Source organism: Stegodyphus dumicola, chromosome 11, assembly GCF_044657685.1.
Source record: "Stegodyphus dumicola isolate Sdum_Otavi_A_Nest chromosome 11, ASM4465768v1".
NCBI lineage: Eukaryota > Metazoa > Arthropoda > Arachnida > Araneae > Eresidae > Stegodyphus > Stegodyphus dumicola.
Genome location: NC_140778.1, coordinates 157,977,559 through 158,004,227, shown reverse-complemented (window position 1 = coordinate 158,004,227; position 26,669 = coordinate 157,977,559). Strand labels below are relative to the sequence as shown.

The 26,669-nt window shown below is 34.6% G+C and overlaps 1 protein-coding gene across 1 annotated transcript in view; it reads left to right on the top strand.

Moving 5' to 3' along the window:
- Positions 1 to 26,669, top strand: part of LOC118201919 (cation-independent mannose-6-phosphate receptor-like) — a 110,340-nt gene that overhangs the window by 60,251 nt on the left and 23,420 nt on the right. Inside the window, exons 8-11 of the mRNA XM_085826384.1 lie at positions 3,165 to 3,319; positions 6,677 to 6,822; positions 8,366 to 8,570; positions 13,331 to 13,414. Of these exons, the coding sequence (XP_085682510.1) occupies positions 3,165 to 3,319; positions 6,677 to 6,822; positions 8,366 to 8,570; positions 13,331 to 13,414 (590 nt within the window). The remainder of the gene's footprint in view (positions 1 to 3,164; positions 3,320 to 6,676; positions 6,823 to 8,365; positions 8,571 to 13,330; positions 13,415 to 26,669) is intronic.

Genomic DNA, 26,669 nt, shown 5'->3' with positions numbered 1-26,669 from the left:
TTTTATTGAATGTTCGTTTTTTATATGGCTTATATTCTAGGAGAATGTGGAACATCCTTGAGCACCGATCGTTCTGTTAAATTAATTAGGGCTAATTTGTTGAATAACTGGATGGCTTATCACCAATTTTTACATTCCGTGAAGTCCTTGCAGTTTCTCATCTCTAACACCTGTTAGTTTACATACTTCAATCTCTAATCTAATTCTTAAAGAGTGAATCCAATGGCTATATCAGTTTGGCTTAGCCATCTGAACTTTCAATTGTTAGCAAAGAAAAATATAAGCACAACCTTTCCTCTACCCTCCCCCCCATAAAACAAGCTAAATTTTGCAATTATTTTTTTAAAGGCTAAGCATCTATGTAAAATGAAATAGGGAAGCATACTTTTATCAATTTAAAATTATTATAAATCTTACTTGACTCCTAAAATTCTTTGGAACTATATACGTATGTAAGTATTTCACATTAATATTCTGTACTATTTGAAACTGTGTGGGATTTTTATTCCGTGGTATTCTCAGATTTTTTATAAATGGGGGGTCACAAACACGCTGATATGTATATTTAATAATAGGTTACTCTACTATAATGCCATCATATTGACTAATGCTTTATGCACTGATGTTCAAGATAAAATAATTTTCACATTTGGTTGATTATCTCTAGAAAGAGTGAATACATTATAATGAAATTTACTATAGACATAGGATGATATAATACAAACGCTCATGAACACTTATGAAACACTCATAATGCACATGCTTGATCGTAAGGCTGATTTGTGCCGGGAAGTCTAAAACAGAAATTGCAAGATATTTTTCTTCTAAGTTTATAAAGGGTTATGTTCTTATCTGATACTTGTACAGCTCTCACAATGTGATTTGATACTGGAATTTGATACTGAAAAATACATAAACTGTCTTCTCGATATACATAAACTGTCTTCCAGTATCAGTATGATTTGATACTGGAAGACAGTTTATGAATCCTTATGGAAATCAGCCCCACTCCTGCAGCAATACTGTTTTCATGTCCTGGAAGATTGAAGAAGAGACATTTCGAGAATATTCTGGCATGTTATTTAACTGCTAGTATAGATACCGAGTACTCGTCATTTTTTAGTCAGACGTGCTTGCTATTATCGTTGATACAAGACTGCGCTACTCTGTCCATCTTTCTTCCCTTTGTTAGAATAGTTATGATTATTCTAACATAGATTTCATCTTATTTAGTTTAAAATACTATATGATATGTAATTTGGAGAATTTCATCTAAAAGAAAATTAGCTGATTTGAATTGAATAAAGATGTGCAATTAAAAGCAAAATCCTTCTGTGTCATCATTCTGTTGTATTCCACTCAGCCAAACAACGCCCGGACTATGATGCCAAGCTTCGTCATTCCTATGCCTATCCACAAAATCAATACATATATGTCCACACACACACATATGAATCCCTATGCCAAGTAGGCAGAACCCACTCTGATTTGACACTCAAAAACTTCTTTTAAACTACCCTCTAAAAACTTCCTCTACCTCATTAGAAAATCGTATGAGTTAAAAATTCACATTTGGGCAGAGAAGTAGAAACGAGATCAATAGAAAAACATATTATCATAAAATTAAGGATAACTCCCGCCAGTTTTTCCCGCCAGAATTTTAGTATATGAAAAGAAGGTCCTTAACAATCTCATTAAGAGACTTCAGAGCCAACTTCTTAAAATAAATTAAATTTTAAGTGAATGATAATTAATTTTGAATTTACACAACAATGAGGTTGACCCTCTTCCAATGACAATATTTGAGCAGCTAAGATCCATCTAGATATCTGGAAGGATAAGTCTAACAGAAAAATTCAAAACACGATGCATTGCTTCAATTTACATTATATCTTTCTTAAGCATTTCATTTAAATGTATCTCCACTTTCATTCAACTCATGGATTCCATGAATAAAATCTCTTCGCTCACTGCTCTCCAGTAAAATGTCCTGTACAGATTGAGACAGTGTCTTTTAACATTGTTTCAATATACTTCAAGAATGAAAGCTCCACAGGCAGACAGCAAGCTTCTGAGACTTATGAACCGAGAGAAGGAGTATGTATTTTCTTCATGTAACTTTAGTTAACTATGGTTAACTATTTCAATTATGATTTTGTAAGGAATTTTCTTCTTTGCCTTCATGGTGTAATGGGAAGCACATCTCAGATCCAGAGTTTGAAACTCGTGAGTGTATCACTGATTCTTCGCGTTTCCTGGCTTTAAAGAAAAATAAATAAAAATTAATTTAAAGACTGTACAATCAGAGACCAAATTAAAATGCTGTGAATGATAATTTGTTACTACCAGGATTTGGCAAAAGGTTTCCTCTTCCGTGGTTGCCCTTTTAGTGAAGAGCTTTTTTTTCTCCCTCTGTTTCGTGCTCTGGTAAATATCTAATAAATTACGGCTTCACTTTATTTTGACCCATTAATTTACTTTTCATTTTGCAAGTTTAAATTTTAGGATTTTCTGAAGTGTTATGTTAGTGCCCGTGTCCACAGAATTTAATCAGAATCACTTGAGGAGGTTTAATTTTGAAATGATTAGAGAGATTTATTATAAGCAAGTTACTGTTTTCAGGAGAAAAAGGGGTATTAACCAAACTGAAATGTAGAGTTTATGGACTATTGAAAATTAAAATTAGAATTCTATCTTATCTTTTTTTCATCTGTGAAATGTGCAATTATATTGTTTTTAATCTTACAGAAAATTACTTTTTTATATTTCTCGAATTTTTGGAGAGGTAATTTGCACCAATTGTTCTGTTTTGTTTTGTTCTGTTTACTAATTTTTTTCTGAGTAGGCTTTTTAATATAGCTCTTGGTTTTAATTTTGTGTTAAATTTTACCCCAAAATAATTGTTGGCTGAAAAATTAAAACTAAGATTTATAAATAAATTCTTTTATGTCAATTCTATGCAGTGATTATTTAGTGTTTTGAACAATTTTCATTTCCACTTCGCTTTTGTGTGTCTGAATATAATATTTTAATTTACTCTTAATTATAAATTACATTTTTGTGTCTATGTGATTATCTAGCTATAATAGGCATTAATTGTAAATTAGTGTTTATTTTAAATAAATGAATGTCAGCTATTTTTTAAGCTATGGGTTAAATTTCAGAAGTATAGTTGTATGACTGTATTCCTGTGGGAAACATCAATAGCATGCCAAAAATTGCAGAATCAGTGCTCTTTTGATTTTGATGGAAGCCATTTTGATTTTAGTCTTCTTTCTAGTCTATCATATAATTGGAACACATCGGACAGTAAAAACACGTAAGTTGATTTTTCGTATATTTTGAAGTTTAGACGAAATTATTTCATGAAACATTTTTAAATGTTTCTTTGACGATAATTGTAAAAAAAAGGGGTGATTTTGTAATTGCAGAGCACCTTCTCAAAGCAAATACCTGCTCTAGAAAACCATATTTAAAAGTTATTATCATTTTCGTGAAAATAATAAGCACTACTGATAACATTCTTCTATAAGGAGGCTGTTGTCTACCCAACGAGACTATTAAATACATATATTTGAGTGGCATAATATTTTAATTTCAAATCAACATTAAAATGCAGATCTTTAAAATAAAAATTATATTTGCTGATTTTCAGCTTTCAGATACTGATCCTCCCTTATCCCCACTTAAACAACTATTAAATTATTGAATTATTGATAATTTTAAAATTATTGCATGCACATTAATTAAAGGCATAAAATAACATTTTTAAATGTTGATAAGATAAGGACAATATAATTCAGTCCTTTTCAAAGCAATATATATATATATATATATATACACATACTTTAGGTGGCGCCGATTGCAACCAAAAAGGGAGGTTCATGACTACTTATAGCAGTCCTATCACTGTTGTAGTTTATGCGGCTGAAAATTTTCATCAAGCGTAGAAGGCAAATGCACAGGTATGCAATGAACAACAGCATCAGTTATCCAGTTATGGGTATGGGGATCATAGGAAATTTCTAGTGTATACCGTGGTCTCACTGTACCTCAACACATATTGCTTGTGAAATTGGTTTATCTTCATGAATTGAATGCAGCCGCCATTTTTCGTAAAATAAGAAGTCGTAAGAAATGTGCGTAAAGGTCCTGTATCAATTAATGCATTGAAAGGCATGATTCGGAATTTGAAAAAAAAAAAAAATGGGATCCTTGGCAATTTAGTCTAGTTTAGAGTAGAAACCGGTGACAGAACAGACAGTTCCTGATGTCGTGAATGCTGTCATTTATGGCACCCATGGGACAACTGCTGGTAGTAGTCATGGCAGGGAGTTAGAAGGATAGCTGAATCTAAAACTTTCGATACCATAGAAAATATTTTTGAAAGTTCTCCCATAACAAATAAGCCGGCACAGGAATTCAAACACAACAATAAATAGGTGTCATTCACTCTGACATTTCTTGCCAGATGGAAGTTGAACAAACATTAATTTAGTTGATAATAATTTTCAACTGTGAAAGAATGCTATTCACATATAATTGCATTCTTAAAACAATGCGATTATTCTGAGTGCGAACATTCGTAACTGATTTATTTTTGATAAGTGTGAATAAAGTCAGCACTGTAGCATCAATTTTGTTTAAATCACTCTCATGCATATGACAGTACATATGAGTAAATTTTAGTTCACAAACATAAAAATATATCGATCAAATCTGAAGAGACAATAATAATGGAACATGATGCCATCTGTAATGTTTATCACCCCTGGGCAGACAAAATTTCCACCTATCTTGCTAACAGAACTTGTTCTTTCTAATCTCTCTCGGTCAAAATGTAAAACACTGATCTGCTCTCCTTGCATAGGCACAGTATCATCCCGGTATCGTCTAGGGTAATGGAAAACTCTCTAGAGTTCATGACTGTTGCTCTAAATTATAAGTACACTGTAATGGTGCACTGTAAGTTGACCGAAGCATCTAAGTGAAGCAAAAGATGTATTTGCTGTCAGATCACTATCTGCTTCCATGTGCACTATTTTAATTGACAAGCAAACAAAAAGGTTAAGTTTTCTTCATTGTTTTAGAACTGCGATCTTTAATGAATTTAGTAGTAATGGCATCAGCGTAGTCCACATAGTGTGTAAAATGAGGTTGTTCCATGGTCACGATATCCTCAGGCTTGAGAATTGCAATATCTTTAAGTGAATGGTGTATTAAGCACCAGCTGATTCAATTAATTAATCAGTCTTTTTACTTCATGTATCCAGTATGGTTGAGGATATGAGAAAAATAAAATGGGTTTAGCACGAAGAAGTCAATAAACCAGTACTTGCAATATGCATTATTTTGCACTTTTGTTATGTTTTCACTTTTATTATGTTTATTATATTTTATTATGCATTATTTGGCATTTTTATTATTACTTGCAATATTTTATAGCGTATTCCACGTATATTTCTTCTTCCAGTACTTGTGATGCATTTAGTTCCACTTTAGAACCAATAGCTATCTGCTGCAGACAGTTAGTAGATAAACGTGATGCTGATGAAAGATCATATGGTTTCAAGTTATAGGTTCATATCTCATCACTGGAATTTATCTCCATAACATAAGTTGATAATTTCATTCTTAAAGCAGTCACAATAACGTTCTAATAAGAAACGTATGGAAATAATTTGAGGGCTTCAAAAATTGACTAAAATTAAAAAATTATCCTTTAGTAGCTTCAGACCTACCCTAAAAGTGAATTTAATGGTGTAACACTTTCAGATTTTACAATATCTGCTCATCAATTATTAATTTTCAAAGCATTATTCATAATGGGTTTTACTAAATTTGCCAAACTAAAACTAATTTGAAACTAAATGCAAAGGAAGATCTATGATAGAAATAGTCAATAAAAGCCAGTGAAATAGGCTTTTATAAAAAATAAAATAGGACTTAATATAGGAAAATAAATAAATAGGACTTAAAATAGGAAATGGGCTTTAATGTAAGGACGGACTCCAAAGTTGTTTGAGAGAAGCTTGTGTCTATTTATTTTGTAGACTTCATATTAAACATAAACGAGCTGTAAGAAAAACAGTCTGAAGGAAATCAAATTCATCAATTCTACTAATTATAGAAATAAGACACTAATATATTGTATGGTGGTAGATTGGAAGGTATTGGTTAATACAAAAATAGTGATTTTTTTAACACAGTCATTTAAATGAAGGTAAAGAATAATTAAATTATGTGGTTAAGTATGTGGTATGTACAAAGAAAGAATAATTATTTTATATGGATAAAGAATGAAATGTAGAGAAATTATTAATTTTAATTTTCATATTTTTATTTATTACGTATTTTATATAAATGAATATTGTTTATATTTATTAATTTGTTACCGGTTTGTATGAAACAGAATTGATGAATTGGAATGCTACTGATCTTTTGCTTTTTCTATATTGTTTAAAATTATATTGCAATATTCTTTTATTTTTTATTATATTGATATAATTAACTTTTTAAGTATTTTATTTTTCAATGTCGCTATGAATTTGACGTATTACTAATACCATCTTGTGTAAAATAGTAGAATTGATATCTTGCACCTAATTTCTTTCTTTACCCAGAATTCTTTTCTTTATTCAGTTGTTGTCATTTTTAAATTATAACTTTTTTTCAGGACTTACTATCTTAATTTCTGTCATGGAATACAGCAAAATAATGATACATTTGGTTGTTTACCTGCAGCAGCAATCTGTATGGTGGACCTCAATGGCCTTCCCTTATCATTGGGCATGGTAGACACTGTGAAAATAAAATCATTTAGTAAGTTTCCTACATTCTTTCGTCAAAAAAAAAATCATAAAAATTAAAGAGGTTTCTCCTGCTGTACAAAAGTAGAACATTTCTATAAAACTTCTTATAAGTTGACATGGTAGGAAAAGATTGAGTTATATGGGATAAACTGATGAAATATATGAGAGAAGTGACTGATAAAGTAAAATATTAAACCCAAAAATGATATAATAAATACTTAGTTTGGATAAATAGAATACATTATATATGGTTAGTTTTATCTTTCAAACTGGGCAGACAGTAAGTCAACTAGAAGACTTGTGCCTACTAGGACACAAGTGACGATGATGTATTAAGCTGCATTGCCAGAGATTTCGTAATAAGAGATACTAGAGACCAAGATGAAGGAACAAAACAATAATCATCTTATAATTAATTCCACTGTTATCTTTATATTTCCGCCATTTGTCTTTCATCAATTTCTTCATGAATTTTGATGCAAATACAAAAATATATTTTTCAAGAATGAATAACAATTGTCTTTGACTTAAATAAAATTATTCTTCCATTGAATATTTTAAGAATTAAAAAACTTCAGTATAATGTATAGCATTCAAATTCAGATATCTCATATTCTCAAATTTCTTTCTTTTAAGATCATGTCAGTTGTACCAAGGGTACCAAAAAATTATTTCTTTTACAATCAAATAAGTAAAGGCTTACCTGTGATGTAGATCATCAGTCACTCTGGGGTTCTCGACAAGTTGCGTTTGCTATTATAAAGAAATTACATATTTTTGATATCCATTTAAGGCCCGAAGATATCCATTTAAGGCATTTAAGGCCCGAAGGCACAGTGGCTAGGGTGTTGCATAGCAGCAACAGAGCTGGGCACTGGGTGACACAAAGTTTGACTCAGCATTTCATCCCTTGAGTGTGTCGATAAAATGAGTATCAAGTTCACTTAGGGACAAAACACTGGATGTCCTGCAACAAGCTGACCACTTGTCCAAAGCATATGTTCATACGCCCCAATGCCCAAGATCAGGAAAGTAGATTTCGCGGTACTGCAGGGCATGGTCCACGAGGGCTGCTGTGCTACTGAGTTTTGTTTAGATATCCTAAAGAAAGGTATCCATTAATTAACTTGAACCAAATGATCCCATGGCACATTCTGTGCTATGAAATAGAACTAACTACTTTATTTTTACAAGCATGTGTGGCTTACTCTGCCTCACTCGAATACATATTCTTCCTGCATAGCAGCTGATAAAACGCAACTGTCTAAAAGTATCCCAGTTCCAATATAGGTGGTGCTATTCAAGGCAGAAAATTTGACAGTTTGCAACACAAGACATTATGAGTAATTTGATACATTAAAAAGTATGCATTGTCTTTAAAAGGACATCTTGAGGACAGGTAAGCAGTTGATATAATATTCAGAGACAGATTCCTGTTTTTAAATGTGTTTGTTTCATACTTAATCATATATGTTAAGAAATTATTATGAATTGATATAATATTTGTTGTCTGTGAATGAACATAATGGATTTAAATGCTCCTAAATTTTCAGATTCAACTGACATGTTACTTACATTTGAATCTGGGGACAGTAGAGCATGTTTTGCTGTCAACTCTGATGAAACTCTCAAACCTGTGACAAGAGTTTTTATGAGGTGTGGAACAAAGCTGCGCCAGCCAGTAATAATTTCAGGACCTGATTCCAAATGCTTTTATGATTTTGTTTGGGAATCCAGCTTAGCCTGCTCTGATTCAGCGTAATAAATTTTATTTGACTTGTCTGAATATTTCTGAATGACCTTTATGAATGAAAATCTTCTTTCTCTCTAGCTCATGGTGAACCGTGACTATTCTCAATACCTGCAGGCATCCTCTTTTCAGCCACTAGGCTTCCCACTGCCATACACATTCCTTGACAGCTATATGAACTGTACTGATAGTTTTAAAAAATAGAATATTTGCCATTAAATATTGCTGACATTGATGAAAATATTGCACATATGAAAAATGTAAAATTTTTATCAGATAATTCTCTTTCCTCAACACCGGACTGAGTGCACCGCCATGATGTCTTCCGACCACAGATTTGAACCAAACTGAAGTATATACTATATCACAGCGGGGAAATCCCCAAAGTAACAATGTAACAACTTATTATTACTAATACCAGTTTCTATATTTTATAAAGTCTTTGTTATCCAAAACTAATTCATATTAATAATCGCACTGAGTGCCTAAAGGTGTCGCTCACATTTATACTTCTTGCTGAATGGAAACAAGTCTTACTATTCTATGATAAACCTACCAGTAGTTTGAGGGTTATTTATCTTGATAACTGCAGACTCCAAGCGCTATCCTGATTAACTGCTTTAAATTCTGGTCATTTCAAACATAATATTATTCACAGTGGTTTCTGCTTACACAGTGCCTTCAGGTTTTTATTTTACCAAGGACTACTCTATTTTTGAACGTGTTGGACATTCACATTGCCCAGGCACAGTCTGCTGGTTTCTTCAAGTGCCAGATTCTTATATAAACACAAAAAAAGTGATAATGGTCCATGTCACCTTCTTCTCTGTACTCACAGAAGGGAGTATCCCTAAGTTTTAATCTGTTAAGATACACTGGGAATGGCCCATGACCTGTCAAGAATTGTGTTGGGTAGCGTGGTGTGTCTTGATTTCCATGATAACATGAATAAACAAAATATCCTTCATCCTATCTATGCCTGTGACCATCTACTTTGCCAGTTTTGTCGCAAGCTTATTAAGTTGTTTTTAATGTGAGACAAAGGAACTTTAATTGGTCTTTCTACAAGTAGTAATTCCATCTCAATTAGCTGCCAGCTTGGGGAGAAGATCTGAAGCTTCATTGCCTTGAATCCCTGTATGAGTGGGAACTCATTTTAGAGTGGGTCTTTGTAAGATAAGCTTTATCTGAAGCTGTATTTGAATTTGGTATACTAAGTTACTCCAGCTGTTATGTCCTGCAGTAGCCGCCAGACCTGATGCCGAATCGCTGAGTATGGGGAATTTTGGCTGCTGATATGCGTTAGTATACCTTGTAGAAACATTAGATATTTTACCACGAAGGCATACTAAGAAGGCGGGTGAAATGCTTCATATGCTCCCCCTTTTAAAGGGCGACTGGGAATTAGGGGACCCAATCCCCGACTTCTTATGGTAGAGAACCATCATCCACCACCTTTTTTTTTAGTTCGGACGCCACTACAAAGTCATTAGAAATTTTTCGATGTCTGGAGACTGAAGAAATGAGCAATGCGTTCACCGGGACTTGAACCTCTGACCTCTCGAATACGTGCCAAGTATGCTGACCGTTACACCATGAAGGAACGTTAAGAAAATGGGAGAAATATGTTATATAGTCCACTTTTAAAGGGAAACTGGGGATTAGGGAACCCAATCACCAAATCCTGACCACTTGTTTTTAGTTAAAGCTCCACTGTTGAGACATTAGGTATTTTGGAAGCAGAAGATGCTAAAAATGACTCGTCAGGACTCTCGAATACGCACCTCACGGACCCCTTGAATACGCACCGAGTATGATGACTACTACACCACGAAGGCACGCTAAGAAGGCGAGAGGAATACCTTATAACCTAATTGCAGAGCTGATAGCTAGAAGCTCTATTTGGTATACCGAGTTGTACAATCCTAGTTCCTTGTTCCACTCAAATGTTACAGAACCATTTTCCAGTCTGCAGAAGGTGCTGCCCGTGCCGTTATCCTTTTTGGAGCCATCTGTACAAATGTTATTATTGTTGCTTTAAATTAGTTCGCCGTTTATGTTAATACAATTGGAAAGATTAAAAGAAGCTGGATGAAAGTTATTGCCAATGTTTTGCTCCTGATAATCCAAGTAGTGAGAACTGTAACTCCAGAATGTTGACGTTTTGACCCAGCATAGTCACCCTTGCGACAGTTGCCTCCGTTTCAAATATCAGATCTAGGAGAGGCATTCTTGTCAGATTTTGTAGGGCTTGTATTGACATGGTGCGGTAGGCTCTGCATACTTGAAGTAGCTACTGTCTCTGAATTGAGAGTAGTGATCTTCTCATGTGAGAGGCAAGTTCACCACCCCAGAGTGCAGTTCTGTGTGTGATTACTCTTTCTGTAATAGTTCTATGCCAATATTTATTAGCTTAGATGAGATACCCATTTATGTTAAGTCATGCGTCTTATTTTGTTGTTTAGAATGCTAATTTAAGTCTTAAGACTCCTGATATGTGGCATCCAGGAAAGCCTGTTTTCAAGTATTAGCCCAAGGAATTTCAGTTGAGGGAAACTTTTTACCGGTATGCCATGGAGTTTAACTCTTGAGTGTCGCCTAAGCTGTCTGCTGCGTTCTATGAGTAAAGCTTTAGTTTTCTGTGCTGAAATCCGAAGCTTGCGTTTTGTGGCCCACTGGGAGAATTGATCAAGACAGTACTGAACCCTCATTTCGCGGTTGCTCCTTTCTACCACAACTAATATAAATTCTTCCGTATAGGCTATAATTCGAGCATATTCTCTGCTCTTAAACTGGTGAAATGCCGAGTTTACCACTATATTCCACAAGGTTGGCCCTAGCCATGCCCCATAAGGGCAGTCTCTAAAGACATTTTTGACGTGCCACTGTTTGATGTTATTTGTACACTTCGATCTTGAAGGTACTAGAAAAGGATGGTAATAATGGCTGTGGCACGGGCCATATTATGCAGCAAATGTAATTACGTCTGGCCACCAAAGAGTGCCAAAGGCTCCCTTGATGTCAATGCCTATTGCCAGTGCGTACAAGTCATTATCTTTATTCTGTTGGATATAGCCATTAAGTCTTTTATGGAATGCTCGGTGTTGAGTTGCCTACTCAGAATCCATATTGGTTGGAGTGCAGGTCCTTTGCAGAAAGAAGTTAAGTTTGGAAAGAATTACTCATATCAGTACCTTACCAATTCTGGCAGTAGACAGACTGGCCTGTAGCATAGATCTTTCTAATCATGTGAGTAAATGTAAAAACAGTACTGCTGGTGATAATGATAGGATAATTCGCCTGGCCTGTTTGAGTTCAGTAAGCCTACCAAAATTGTAGGCAATTCTGACAGTTGAGGAAAAAAGTCTAAAATCACCACCTAAAAAGATGTTTAGGTAAGTTATTTGTCCTTAGGACAGTAATAATACTGTACTCATAATAGACTGAGCTTCCGAAATTAATCCATCTGCTGCAGCGGAGCACTTTACTGCAACCCTTTGCCATCCTCTAAATGCGGCGAAAACATCAGAAGGGATCTCTTGCATTGACATCTTGAAAACAATATCTCATGAAACTAAAGCTAAATTCTCTTCCTATATCTGTGGTAAATTATTGAAAATTATCCCAGAAACAGGAAATGACCACAGATGATGTGAAATCTTGATCAATAATAAGCATCAAAGACCAAGCCAAATTCTTCTCTGGGGACTCACAATAAATATCTCCATAGAGGAAAGATTTGCAGACTTAGTTACACATGGCTTCAGTGCCCAAAATGTAATAACTGTAACCTGAAACCAAACCAAAATGTTGACATCTGTCTTTCAAATATTGCTATATCCGAATGAGGACATAGAGACCATTTATAACCTCAATAGCCTCTTATATATCTCTATAAAAATGTGAAATAAATTTAAAATAATAGGAAAATATCAGTGAGGTTCCAAAAATGGCACCTCTTCTGAGAGAATTGCTTTGCATAACCAAGGTGCGTCAAATTTTCTGGACCGGATCAATGGACTTCCTGCACTCATTCAAGGAAAATAAGTTATCAGAAAAGTCCCTCAGGCCATATCTGGTCTCATACCATATTTAAACCAAATTCCCTGCAAATATTAATTCAAGCAAAATTAATGATAGCCAACCCAGTGTACAACAAAGCTCGGTGCCTAATGCTAAAATCCAATTTACTGACAATACCTAAACGTTGCACTGAAAAACCTACCTTGCAGCGAAATTCCACCAAAAATTCCGAAATTCCGCCAGGATATTCGGCGCATGACTCGCACTTACTTTGTCCATAAAAGGTAGAAAATGTACCATAAATGTAATTTTTCACCGAACTAACTGATATTCCTGCTTGTCACAGCCAAACACCTGCGCTAATGAAGTGGAATCATGGCCAGTCATTATTGATGTTGTCCAAGATTAAACTTTCGCCCCTTTAGTGGTTGAGGGGCTGGCTTTCCTCTATTTGACACTAATAAGTGAAGTTCCAATTTTGACATGTCGACATGTCATTTTACTAGCTTTAAAGTGATGATCTAAAATCCGAAAATATCCGAAATCCATAATTGCTGAAGTCCATACGATTCCAGATCTCTGACTTTCTAATGTGTAGTGGTGTTTCCTGGTTGTAATCATTATAACACAGAAAAGCGTGTAATTGCTATATTGGCTATAAAATAAATTCATTGTTGTTTTGTATTTTAATATATTTCGAGCGAAGAAAATAGAAAATAAATTACAAATATTTTTATTTCTGCAGGGAGGAAGTAAAGCTAGAGAAGAATGTCATAGTAAAAAACTCAAGATTCAGTTATTCCTTGGACATTGGAGGTATTTTGAATCGGTATGCAGTTTTATTTTATTTGGTTTACTGTACTATTTGTATCGTATTAATGCCTTTTTAGTTGTATGGTATATTTTAATTATTGATTTACATGTATAAAGATTTATGTAAGGTTTTATTTACGTTCACTTTCACAAAACAGAGTGTTTATATTGAATGATACAAAAGAATGCTGTAATTACTTTATTTTGATAAATCAAATTTACAGTGAAACTCTAATTATCCATTAATTTAGATGTCAAACAATAAAGATCAGCGTTATATTTACAAATTTTGACAGGTCCTGTGAAAATTTGCAAATATAACGCTGATCTTTGTTGTTTGCCTTCTAAATTAATACTTGTCCGTTATTTTTATCTTAATTATAATTATCCATGTTTCTATAGCTCAGAGGTTCTTAAATTTTTCAAATTTTGTGCCACATAAATATGAAACAAAAATATATGTACTACCATAAAAGCATTTCGCCATTTGAATTCAGTGAATCCTTAATGGAGTGTATATAATCGAAGAATAAAACCCTTTAAATTTATATTATTTAATTATATTCGTAAACGAAAATTTTACAATAAAATATAGATAAGTATCTATGAGTATATATATATATATATATGTTGTATGATCTCAAATTCATTTAGTGCGAAATCAAGTTATTCTGCTACTTGCGCCATTGCTGCAAAGTAAGTTAATAATAATTTATTTACTAAATAAGATTGATTATATTATCTCCTAAGATTATACTATAATTAATACCTAAATTCTACTATAATTAAACTTAGGAGATAATATAATCAATCTTATTTGGCAAATAAATTATATATATATATATATATATATATACTATATATATACTATATATATATATATACTATATATATACTATATATATATTCACAGTCCGGTCACTTTAATGTGCCCATTTTTCAAAATGCAGAATAACCAACTTTCACAGAGCGTACCTCTGCGAGACGTTAATGTGACATTAATGTGGCTGGACTGTTTATAACAGTTGTGGTAAATAGTGAATAATAATAAGTATATTAAGCAAATAATATAGTTGTACAAAGAAGCAAAGAAGGCACCTGAGCCACAGGGACATTCATAAGATATGTTTAAAAAAATATATACATTCTGTCTATTTGACATTTTAGATATTACATGGTTTAAAAAAAAGGTGAATGTTGGGAAATTTAAACAGTTCTCTGTTAATTGAAGCACGTGTTGTGGTTAAGGTGTAAAATAAATTATTAAAATAAACCAAGAAGATAAAATGCAATAGCGCACCTTAACAATCTTATTTAACTATAGCAATACTCATATTAGTAACAAGTATAAACAATCTAATCCTAAACGAATCAAAAAGATAGAATTATAATCATATGAAACACTGTCAAATAAGACAAACTAAATGTTGAACACATGTCAAATTTAAGATGCGTGTTTATTCTTGTGACTGTATACCAAACTATCATTGTCATTAGTTCAAAAAAAATGTTAGGTTAAATTTCAATGAGGTATTATGTTTGCTTTGTAGCACTGTAAGATTAATTAATGGTGAGGATTAATGTGACGAATGAGCCTGTTTTATTGAAACCAGTTTAGATATGTTGGTCTTTATCTTCATTAATTTCAAGCGCAAGTCAGGTTCAAGTTGCGGCCATGTCCTTCATTAATTTTTTATTAACAGTGTAGCTGAAAATCCAGTTTTGCAGAGATATGACATGTTGAAAGGCATTAAAAACTTTATCGCTTTGTCCATAATATTCTTTTTAACGAAAAACTATTATCATTTTTGAACGCATTCATGAGACTTCCGTCATATGAAATGTCTATAAGCTGTTCTCTTTCTTGAACCGAAAAATTATCTAGCACAGTTTCCTAAACAGAAAACGGATCTCTTATCCAAAGTTCTTTTCCTAAATTTTCAGGAAAGTATGAATGAAATTGTTAACAAGTCCTATGCAGTGTTTTTGTAGTCAATTAGTTGCTCGGTCAGTTTGTAATGTTGCGCGCTTCCAACCTGCACGCAACAATAGTGCTGACTGCTAAGAACTGGAAAGTAGACAAAGTCTTGAGAAGGGTTTAAATCCCTTTCTATTCAACTTTAGAAATTACAAATGCGTGCTCTTGACGCTCACAAACTACGCCGACCCGGCGGTAAAATAAAAATAAGAAACTAAAAAAAAAAATAGTAACAAGTGACTAACTACGAGGCTCTCTAAACGTAACTAACCTCACCGCGTTCTAAGATACCGCTGATAATTCAGCAAACTTCTGAATATTACGTTGTCTTAATTACGTTGAAAGATTAATTACGTTAAAGATAATCTGCCGAGGTAAGCACACAGGCCGAAACGCGTGGTTCTTCAATTTCTAACTAGCCACCTCCACGCTCGTGAAGCAAGAAAGCACACTTTCGAACTCGTTTCCCTTCTATTTAACTCAGATTACTTCCGCTGACAATTTGAATCCTTGCGCGTTCTACTAAAATTTACATACTCTAGCATTGGCAATTCCAGGAGAAAGTAAGGCTTGACAGGAAAGATAGTTTAAACTTAAAATAAATGTTAGTTAAAATAAATATAAACCCTACAAGTTACACATTATTTTCCTTTAGAAACTCTTCTAGTGTTGGCAATAACGTAATGTTGTCACTTTTCACATCCTTAATTATGTATTCTAGTTTGTTCAAAAATACATTTATTTTGTCATGTACTGTAAAAACAGTGATATTGTTAACTTGTAAACTAGAATTCAGTTCATTCAGCTTTCGGAAAATATCAGATAAATATGCTAAACGTGATAGCCAGAGTTCATCAGTAAAGCAATGATGGAGTTCAAATTTGGATTCTGTTAGGAATCCAAATACCTCTAATACCTCTGTTAGGAATTCAAATAGTAAAAATGAATACTTGGGCCTCTGAACGTAATTCAAAGAGTGTAGCTAAAACTTTTTCCCTGACAACCACTGCACTTTTGTGTGTAAATGGAGCTTTTTGGGGTTACTATCCATTTCATTATACGGAATAGTCAACAGACAGGAATTAAGTGCCTGACATTTAGTAAAATTCACTATCTTCACAGATTGATCTAAAACAGGCTTTTGGCTTGTGGGCATTGTATTGGTAGCCAATGCTTCACGATGCATGCTGCAATGTGTGAGCTTTGCATTCTGGTGCAACTTCTTTAATTTTGGCAAAACCTCCACCACGACAACCTGTTACTGAACATGCACCATCAGCACATACTCCAATACATTTCTTCCAAATTATATTATGGCCAGTAGTAAACTCATTAATTTTCTTTAAAATGTTATCATCGATGGTATGATTTGGAAGAGGCTCACAGAATAAGAATCCTTCATTTTTGATTGATTCTCTTTCAAATCAAATATAAACCATCAACGTTGCAAAGTTTATGCAAAGTTTATAACAGGTGTTTTCATCGAACTGAAATTCAAACTATTTGCGTTGCTTTATATTTTCGATTAGTGTTTGTTTTACTTGAAATTGTTTGTATTACTACAATATCGTTCATTCGTTGCGAAACAGTGTCATCTGACCATGAAACAACATTCAGCCTGGCTGCTGCAGTAGGGCCAAGAATAGATGTCACAATATCTTCGTCTGCAGGTAATATTAAAGATTCTCCAATAGTATGTGGTTTTGCAGTTTCAACAATTTTCAAACTAACCAACTATGATGCTCCGTTTTTTTATTGTGGTGTAGAAATGAAGTCAACGTTTGTTAGTTTTCATTTCACTTCATTTTCGTTAAAATAACTCGAGACATTTACCTGCTAAATTAGCATGTTTAACTTGAAAACGCCATAGCAGAAGTGATCGTTTCATTGAGTGATTCGAAAATTGTTCATAACAAATAACACAAATGGGCCTGGGGTCATTTTCATCCTCATTCCAAATAATTTTCATTATATTTTCTTGTAATAGTAACTTTTCATTTTCTAGGTGCTTGAGATTCAGGATATAAACAAGAATTTTTAGTTGTGTGAGAGTCTTCTGCCGACGCTTTCTCCTATGATTTTTCAATTCCTAACCATTTGACCATTATTACCGGATTGATCCTAAAAAGCAAATAAATAAAATAACGAAATGTATAAAAATGTAAGCAATTTATAATATATTAAAATGATTACATTCATGCCGGACAATTAATAATATATAATAATAAAATTAATTCGTTTAGATTTGTCAGAGTTTTTGCTTTTGGGATAAGCGATTTTCATAATCTGTTCTAACGTTATTTTTCTGATTGAACGAACATAGTTCGGTTTCTGCTAAGTATTTCATCCTTCGAAAAATCCAGTAACCCTTTCAGATCCCAAATTTTAGTTTTATTTAATCTATTAAATTCCAGTGTAAGATCAGCTGGTATAATTTTCAGAAGGGTTCGTGTAAGCAGGTTTTCGTAGGAATTTGAATCGATTCCCAACTCTTCCAAATTTCTGATCTGGACATCAGCACGATCAAATAATTTTCTTAAACCAACAATATCGTTGGATTGCTTAATTCGATAGATACTTAATAACAGTCCTAAATGAGAATTAATCAGAAGATTATTTTGTCCATATTTGGATCGCGATAGTTCTAAAACTGCCGTCATAATTTTCTTCTTTTAATGCTAAACTGGATAACTATTTCAGATTGCCCAATGAATTCTACCACTGCGAGGAATCGCCAAAAAAATCAAAAATTAACGTCAGTGGAATGGGGAGAAAAACGGCTGGATTTAACAGGTAAAACAATTGTATGAGGGAAGTGTGCACTTATAGCCGAACGAATATGTGTGGCAGAGAGCGCACAAGGATAATGACTTGTTTGCTATCAAAAGCTATCAAGGAATTTTGTCCGCCGAAATGATTTATAATAATACATATGGTTAAATTTAAGAATAATTCAATGTGTAATTGTAAAAAAATTACAGGTTTTTACTTTGCTTTGGTTCTTTTTATTACACTTTTTAGTATGTATTATTACACTTACAATTTTTATTATTATTTTATTACTATTTATTACTTTTATTATTATTTATATTATATTATTATTTGATAAATTTAATGTGTTTAGAATAGTTATTTTGGAAACTGCTTTTCATTATGATTGCGCCAAATGATTTGCCCATTTTCGCGAGCGTTTTCAGGTCGATGGGATAATACCAAAGTACCTGAAAAAAACTTTCCTCTTTTTTTTTTTTTTTTTTTTTTTTTTTTTTTTCAGTTATCCAAAGTAAGCAGGATCCAAGCAGTTTCAATTTATCCAATACGATGACACGATAATATCAGTTATGTCAAATCAAAAGTACTCGGCCTTCCCGATCGATGCACCAAAGTGTTGCGAAAGATAATCAAAATTCAAAATGTTTAAAATAGAAGACGTTTAATATACATACATATTTACATTCATACACATTTCTGGTTCCGTTTACATTTAATGAAACACAATCAAATAGTGACAACCAAAGAATTGAATCAAATTTTAAGAGGAACCTTATCCTTCCTATCAAACTTGCATCTAAAATCAAATTTAAGAAAGGAGAGCCTGCGAAAACGTTAAAGTCATGTCACGTTTATGCTGCATGCTAGCGCCATCTATTTATAATCAAAATTTCTGCAGCTAGATGAAAATACTTGTTTAAAACAAAGAAACAAAAGCAAAATTCAAATTTGTTCCGTAACTTCATTCACAGTCTCTACTGTGAATGAATAAAAAAATGAAGCTACGGTATTCAATTCAATAAGAAAATTGAAGCTACGGCAATAGTAAACCTGCTAATTAACTTTGTCACTCCTTCTGAAGTGGTCAATAATTTGATCGTTATCCACAGCAATGCACAAGTTAGTCTGAACCACATTTTGCTAGGGAAGAGATAGGAAGGGAAAAAAACCGAACTGGAGTGCTACCACGATTCTTGGAACTTGTAACTTCAGCTCTCTGAAAAGTCGTCATTTCAAAATTAAAGCTGGAGCCGTAAAAGTTAAATATATATATATGTGTGTGTGTGTGTTTCTGAATAATAAAGATTAAAACGAAATGTTAAAAGGGGCGCAATTTTAAATTCATTCTGAACATTCAATTAATTTTTTTCTGTAAAATTTGTACCACTAAAAATAATGTAATGTACCACCGGTGCTATGGATGTTCTATGTGCTCCCTTCCAGTGATACGGATCACTGGAGATACGTATATATTTATTTGCCGTAATATATTGCAATTCTTGGCACACTCGTCATGTAATAACCGTTGTCAATGTTCCGAGCACTTCAGTTATCCACTGTTTCAATTGCTTACATCCTGGGCAAATAGAAGCACGAACACTTTGTCTTTAATGAAACCCCATGGGAAAAAATGACAAGGGATTTGATCAGGGGATCTCGGTAGCTCATCAAAGCAATGTCATATTTTTTGACCCAGCATGCTCAGTCCAGTGACTAGGGTTCCTGCTTGGGACCTACACTTTGGAATCTTGTAGCAAACACAGCCTTTGCGCTTTATGACCAACAGCAAGGAGTGGGTATCCAGGCGTACGCAGACGACTTTTTATTGGTCATTTCTGGTAGCACGGACATTAGGTTAAAGGCACAAAACGCAATCAATACTTTTGCAAGCTGGGCAAATCAGCACAAATTAAATATCTCAGCAGATAAAACTAAACAACTGTTTATATGTAAGCATGGAGCGCGAAATAGGATTCCCAACATTAAGCTAAATGGAGTCTCTATAAAAAGGTCACTGACCTTAAATATCTAGGTATTATATTTAACAATAGGCTTTCCTGGGTACCGCATATTAAAGAGCTTAAGCAGAAAATAAATCAAATTAGTAATTCCATGGTTAGAACATCAGGACCTCATTGGGGCACTCCAATCACTATGCTCAAAAGCTGGTACAGAACAATCTCAGAAAAGATCATATTATATGGGGCTGCCATATGGGGAAGGAAGCTTACTGCCCATATGAGAAGACAGCTTCTCACCATACAAAGAATGCAACTTTTGATCATATGCAAAGGTTATAGAACATCCCCAACTGCGGCACTGCAAGTGCTGGCGGGTATCCCTCCACTGGACCTTCTAGTGGAGAGAGAATCACTATTAGTAAGGACATTGCGCCTAGAAAATAACGTCTCTCTGTGGCAAAAGACATTCTACCATACAGACTATGAGAAGCGCAAGCCGATCATGCTTGGACACCCTGCAGATACTGATTTATCGCACACAATATACATGCAATACACGCCGCCAAATGAGAAGGCAATTGCCATTTATACAGATGGCTCAAAGACGGAAAAAGGCACAGGCTGCGCCTACTGTGTACTCCAAGAAGGAGAAATGGTTAAAACTTGGGAAAGACGACTGGCAGACAAAAATACCGTCTTTCAGGCAGAGCTTCTTGCATTAAAAGCAGCCATCAATTTGGCAAAATATCAATTAGGATTAAAGGTCAGCATATATAGCGACTCTGCCTCAAGTTTGGAGTCCATCCGAGGGCACAAGACAAAGAGTCCTTTGGTGCAAGATATTCAGAAAATTCTTCTAAGTATCCCACCAGATGACAGACCTATCCTGATCTGGGTTCCAGCTCATGTGGGTATTACTGGCAATGAAGCCGCAGACCTGCTTGCGAAATCGGCTGCCAATGACTCCAGTAGATTGGAAAACGCAGTAAGTGTTCCGCAGTCCTATTTAAAAAAAACCACGCTCAATAGCCTTTTTCAAGAATGGCAGAAAAGATGGGAAAGGGAAAGCACAGGGAGGAGAACCTACAAGTTCTTTCCAAAAGTCACGTGCTCAGTTAATACATACAGCGGGGCACAAACTCAATTCTACACTGGCCATGGTCCCTTCCCACATTACCTTAAGAGATTCGGCATACGAGCATCAGATTTGTGTGAATGTGGTGCGGTAGGTGATGCAGATCACTTCCTCTTCAACTGCCCACAAACCGATAAACTGCACTTAAAAATGCCAAGCAGTGAATACTGGCCACAATGGGCGGAGAATACCTGCGGCAACAAGCAGACGAAAACTAAAATAGAGGAGGTAATCAGGCTTTGCTCAGCAAGATACTAAGAAATTCTCCCCCTCTCTTGAGAATTGTATCTTCGCAGCATAATTTTAATAGCAATTCAAAATACTACAACAACTGAACATCAACACTAGGAAAATAGCTCACCCCGTAGAATAATAACAGGACTGTAAGAGCAAAACTATTGTAATGTAAGCATATTACTATCCAGTTTATATGTAATTGATAAAAATAATATTGTAAAGCAGTTTAAAGGATATTGAAAATCCAGTCAATGTGTAAATGAATTACAAGTTTAATTTTGATTATCTCAGTAAAAGTATTGTAAATATGAATTCATATAATGTCTAAATGTACACATAGCTGTCATGATTTTATGTATCTATCATATGTAACTTGTACAAGATAATGATTGTAATCAACATATCTATGCTTATTCACAGGCCTTGTATGCCCATGTAATATTTATATGTATATTCTTACACGGAATTTTCCCTTCTGCCAGGATGACTACTAACACTGTAAGACTTTTACAACAAAGTCAGGTCAGTGGTTATCTCAGGCGGCGCTCAGTCCAGTGACTATCGTTCAGGTACTGGCATACATTTTTATGCCAGTGTGATGAAACCCCATCTTGCTGCAGAATGAAGCCAGGAACCGCTTCCTCCAGCTGAGGGAACAACCAGTCTGATAGTATGTCTTGGTAAATGCACCTGTTAATCACTTTTCCATAAATAAAAAAGGACCATGAAGAAAAAAGCACCAAAACACAAATGTTGGAAATGGCTCAGAAAACAACTTTCACCTTTGGAGAATCACGCTCAGGCTCCCTTACACTGTGTGGATTTTTTATGCCCTAAAATTGTAAATTACTGCAACTAACTTCACCAGAAATGTGAAAAATGGCTTCATCCGTAAACATAAGTCTATTTGAGAAGTCATCTACCTCCAGCTTATCTCGCAAATTTTCACAGAAAGTTGTATGCAACAGCCTGTTGGAAGATTTTAAAGCCTACACCATGTGAAATGTGTATGACATTTCCATAGCACACGCCACGCCGTTACATGAAACACATCAATTTCGAAATTCGCATTTGTGGGACTATAAAATTACACGTATTTTATAGAAATTTAAATTTCGGATCATTTATTCTCCTTTCAATAAAATTCCGAGTTCCTTACTCAGGACCCCATTCCGGATATGAAATCCTAGGGTACTTACAGAATTCCTTCCTAGTGTGGTTTAATTTACATTAGTCAAACTAAGACAGCCTTAAAATTTCGCGTTAAGGAACATGAGGCATATGTTAGAAAAAAGGAAACACAGAAGTCCTCTGTTGCCCAACATTGTTGGTCCGAAAATCAAACTTTAAATTTTTCCTGCAACGAAAATTATTCAAAAAACATTTTCCGTTGGTGAATTAGATTTTCTAAAGGCGTTTCACATTTAAAAAAATATTTATGTTCTAGTTAACGACCCTAATTCCAATCCATCTTTGCCTTCAGCCTTTAAGGACAATGTGTTTTAGTTCTTGTTTCATCAGTAGATGGCGCCAGCAGCTTAACTCTTGTCCAACCATTCTTATCTTATCTTATCACTATATCTTATCTCGTTTATTTGTGCTTTGGCAGTTGAGGATGATGGTTCGGTAAAACCATCGAAACTAGTCCTGTGAAAATTTGTAAATATTGCTCTGATATTTGTTGTTTGTTTCTGAATCAGTAGTCCTCTAATATATATGTCTTTGGAAAGCCTAACATTGGAATTGTTGCAGAATGCACTACTAAGTGATGAAGTGTTGCTGAAGATATCATTCAAGAATTTTTAGGTAAATCTGGAATTGTATTGATTCAACCTAACTGCATTGGATTTCCTTACTTGTAAGTAATACTTCCGGTCAAGGGATTGTTCTGCCCGGGATGTGCTGTTCTTAGGAAGGGGACAAATTTACGAGTTTAGTACAGTCAAAAGTCGTTAAATCGGACACCCATAATCCGGAATGATCTATAATCCGGACCTCAAAGCTACAAACTTTCTGCGCATGCGTCGCGTTCACGCATGCGCACAGGCGTTTACGAGAGCGCGTAAGACCCTTACGGCTGCGAATACGTTTGTGCGCATGCGCGTTTAATTTGTAACGGAGTTATACGCTAAGCTAAAGTTATCTAATTCAGTTAATGTTGCCGATTGCGTTGTTCCTTAATCTTCGAATTGGATCCGGCTTATTATTTTTTGCAGACTGTTAGAGCAATTTTATAAAAGTAAGCTTGAACTTTCGATTATGTCAAATAGAATTTCCGATATATATTTACTACAAAACGAAAGTATGTTTTGAAATCCGAAATCTGTTTATCAATTTCACGCTGCTCTGCGGCAGAGGGGGGGGCAGAAACGTCATTATTAGATTATGATAGATTAGAAAGATTATGTCAAATAGAATTTCCGATATATATTTACTAATATGTAATTTGTATCTACAAAGCGAAAGTATGTTTTGAGATCCGAAATCTGTTTATCAATTTCACGCGGCGGATTGGAAGTTGATCTGTCAGCACTATCCTTATCTTCAGGGCAGATGTTTTTATTTTATTTGGTTTATAATTCCATACTAAGTGTAGTATTTCATTCTGTCTTTGATATGATTTAAATCAAGTTCCTCGTCATTATAATTCGCTTCCGATAGTGAAGAAAGTGACCCAGAGGTTATTGAAAACGAAAACATTTCGATTGACAAATTAGTCGGTATTCTCAACACAGCAATTATAGGACTTGAACAGCGGAACTTTGTAACTAAACAAGAAATTATGTCTGTTTAATAGAATTAAAGAGAAAGTATTATCACATGAAACGAAGCAACTTACATTGAAGGAAATGTTTAATAAAGTAAACAAATAAATATTAAGCTTTTTCTTTTTGTAAATTTTGATACCCTTTAGATCATAATTGTTCTTTATTTCATAAATTACGGTTTCATATTTTTAATTTTGTAATTTCTGCATGCCATCTTACCAGATTTAAACTGATGATCTATAATCCGGAAAAATTGATAAACCGGAATCGCCGAAGTCCCGACGAGTCCGGATTAACGACTTTTGACTGTATAATGTAATCTGAACAGCCTCAAGAATTCCTAAGCTTAAATAAAATTATACGGGTCTATTTAACGTTGAGGTAAAATGCTGTCTCTCTAAATTGCCGAGGTATCGCCAAACTGGCGGTGGTGTTGGTGACAAATTTTTATCTCCGAATTTGCTGTAAAATTCCAAGAAGCCTAGAAGCCACCAATCTTATTGACCATTTGGCTACATTTTAGTCTGTTCCCTGTATAACTTTAAGTGAATAACTGTAATTCATTCCTATATGTAACTGCATTTGTATCCAGGGCTTATCCTTAACTATGTATACCTTTCAGTAATTTTGAGAAACGGTAGCTACTGAAAAATTTTCAGCAGCTGGGGAAAAATTTAATTTGACCGCCGAGAGCATTAGTTCACTGTTGTTTGGTTCAAAGTTGAGATCGTAGTATTGACAAATCTCCGCGTGAGCTTCGCGTCTTCCATGTCTTTTCGGTTTCTTTTTTTTTTTTTTTTTTTTCAGGTCTTCATATATTTTCAAAGGATTAATATTTTTTATTATTTAACAGTTATAACTTTTTTGCTATGTAATACATTATTACCCAAAATTGAAGTAATAAAGTTTAAAGTTATTTCTACATCAAATTATTTACTTGATGTACAGTGGATGGACAAAAATATGGAAACACTTTGTGAAATGCATGTTTGAAAAGATTGATTTTAATGAAATATGTAGGTGGCGCTGGCGTTTTTGACTACTGACGCCACCTATACAACTTCGTAAATGTGCTAAACAGTTCAGTTGTTGTCGGAGTACTGTTATGTGAGGTTGTCATTGCATTATGTCAGAGTTAACAGACTTCGAACGTGGGCAAATTGTTGGAGCACGTATGGTAGGTGCTTCCGTAAGCAAGGTAGCCGAGGTGTTTAGTGTTTCAAGAGGTACTGTATCGAAGATTTATTCCGCATATTTGAAAAGCGGAAAAACATCATCTGCTAAATCACAGCGCGGACGAAAGTGTGTCCTAAGTGATCGTGACAGACGATCATTAAGGGCAATTGTGACGAAAAATAAGAAGACCACAGCTGCAAAAGCTATTGCTGAAATAAATGTTGTGTTACCGAACCCTGTGAGTACCAAAACAATTAGAAGGGAGCTTCATAAACAGGGAATTGCTGGCCGTGCTGCAATTGAGAAGCCCCTCATCAGTGATGCTAATGCCCGTAACAGGAAAAGGTGGTGTTTAAGCCATGAAGCCTGGACTATAGAGCAGTGGAATCGAGTAATATGGTCTGACGAGTCTTCTTTCACATTGTTTCCCACTTCTGGCCGAGTTTACGTCTGGAGAACGCCATCTCAAGCCTATAATACAGACTGCTTGTTGCCAAGAGTGAAACATGGCGGGGGTTCTGTTATGGTTTGGGCAGCCATATCGTGGTTCTCTGCTAGCCCCTGATAACTGTGTCAGGGCACATGACTGCCAAGACTTATGTGAACATTTTGGCCGATCAAGTTCATCCCATGGTACAAACTTTGTTCCCCGATTGTGATGGTGTCTTCCAAGACGACAAAGCCCCTGTTCACACAGCTCACATTGTCCAGGACTGGTTTTCTGAGCACGAGGATGAGTTGTCCCATCTCCCCTGGCCACCACAGTCACCAGACCTGAATATTATCGAACCTTTGTGGTCTACATTGGAAACGGAAAGTGCGTTCTCATTATCCACCGCCAACATCATTATCTGAACTCGCCACCGTTTTGCAGGAAGAATGGTATACTATTCCCTTGGCAAACATACAGGAACTGTATTTATTCATTCCGAGAAGACTGCAAGCTGTTTTGGATGCCAACGGGTTTCCTACACCATATTAAGCAAAGAAACATGTTTTTTTAAAGGTGTTTCCATATTTTTGTCCAACCCCTGTAGAATCCTGTGCAAAAACTAATCTTATCATTATTAAGTTAAAATAACTTTAATCAATCTATATTCACAAACTTTTAATTTTAAATCTCACTTTCCTGAAAGCTGCACTATTGCTTGTGTATAGAGTTTCATTTTTCTGGTAATATTTGTTAGAAATATATTCTACCTGTACTTTATAGTTTTTTATTAGCAGAATTCTACTTCATTTTT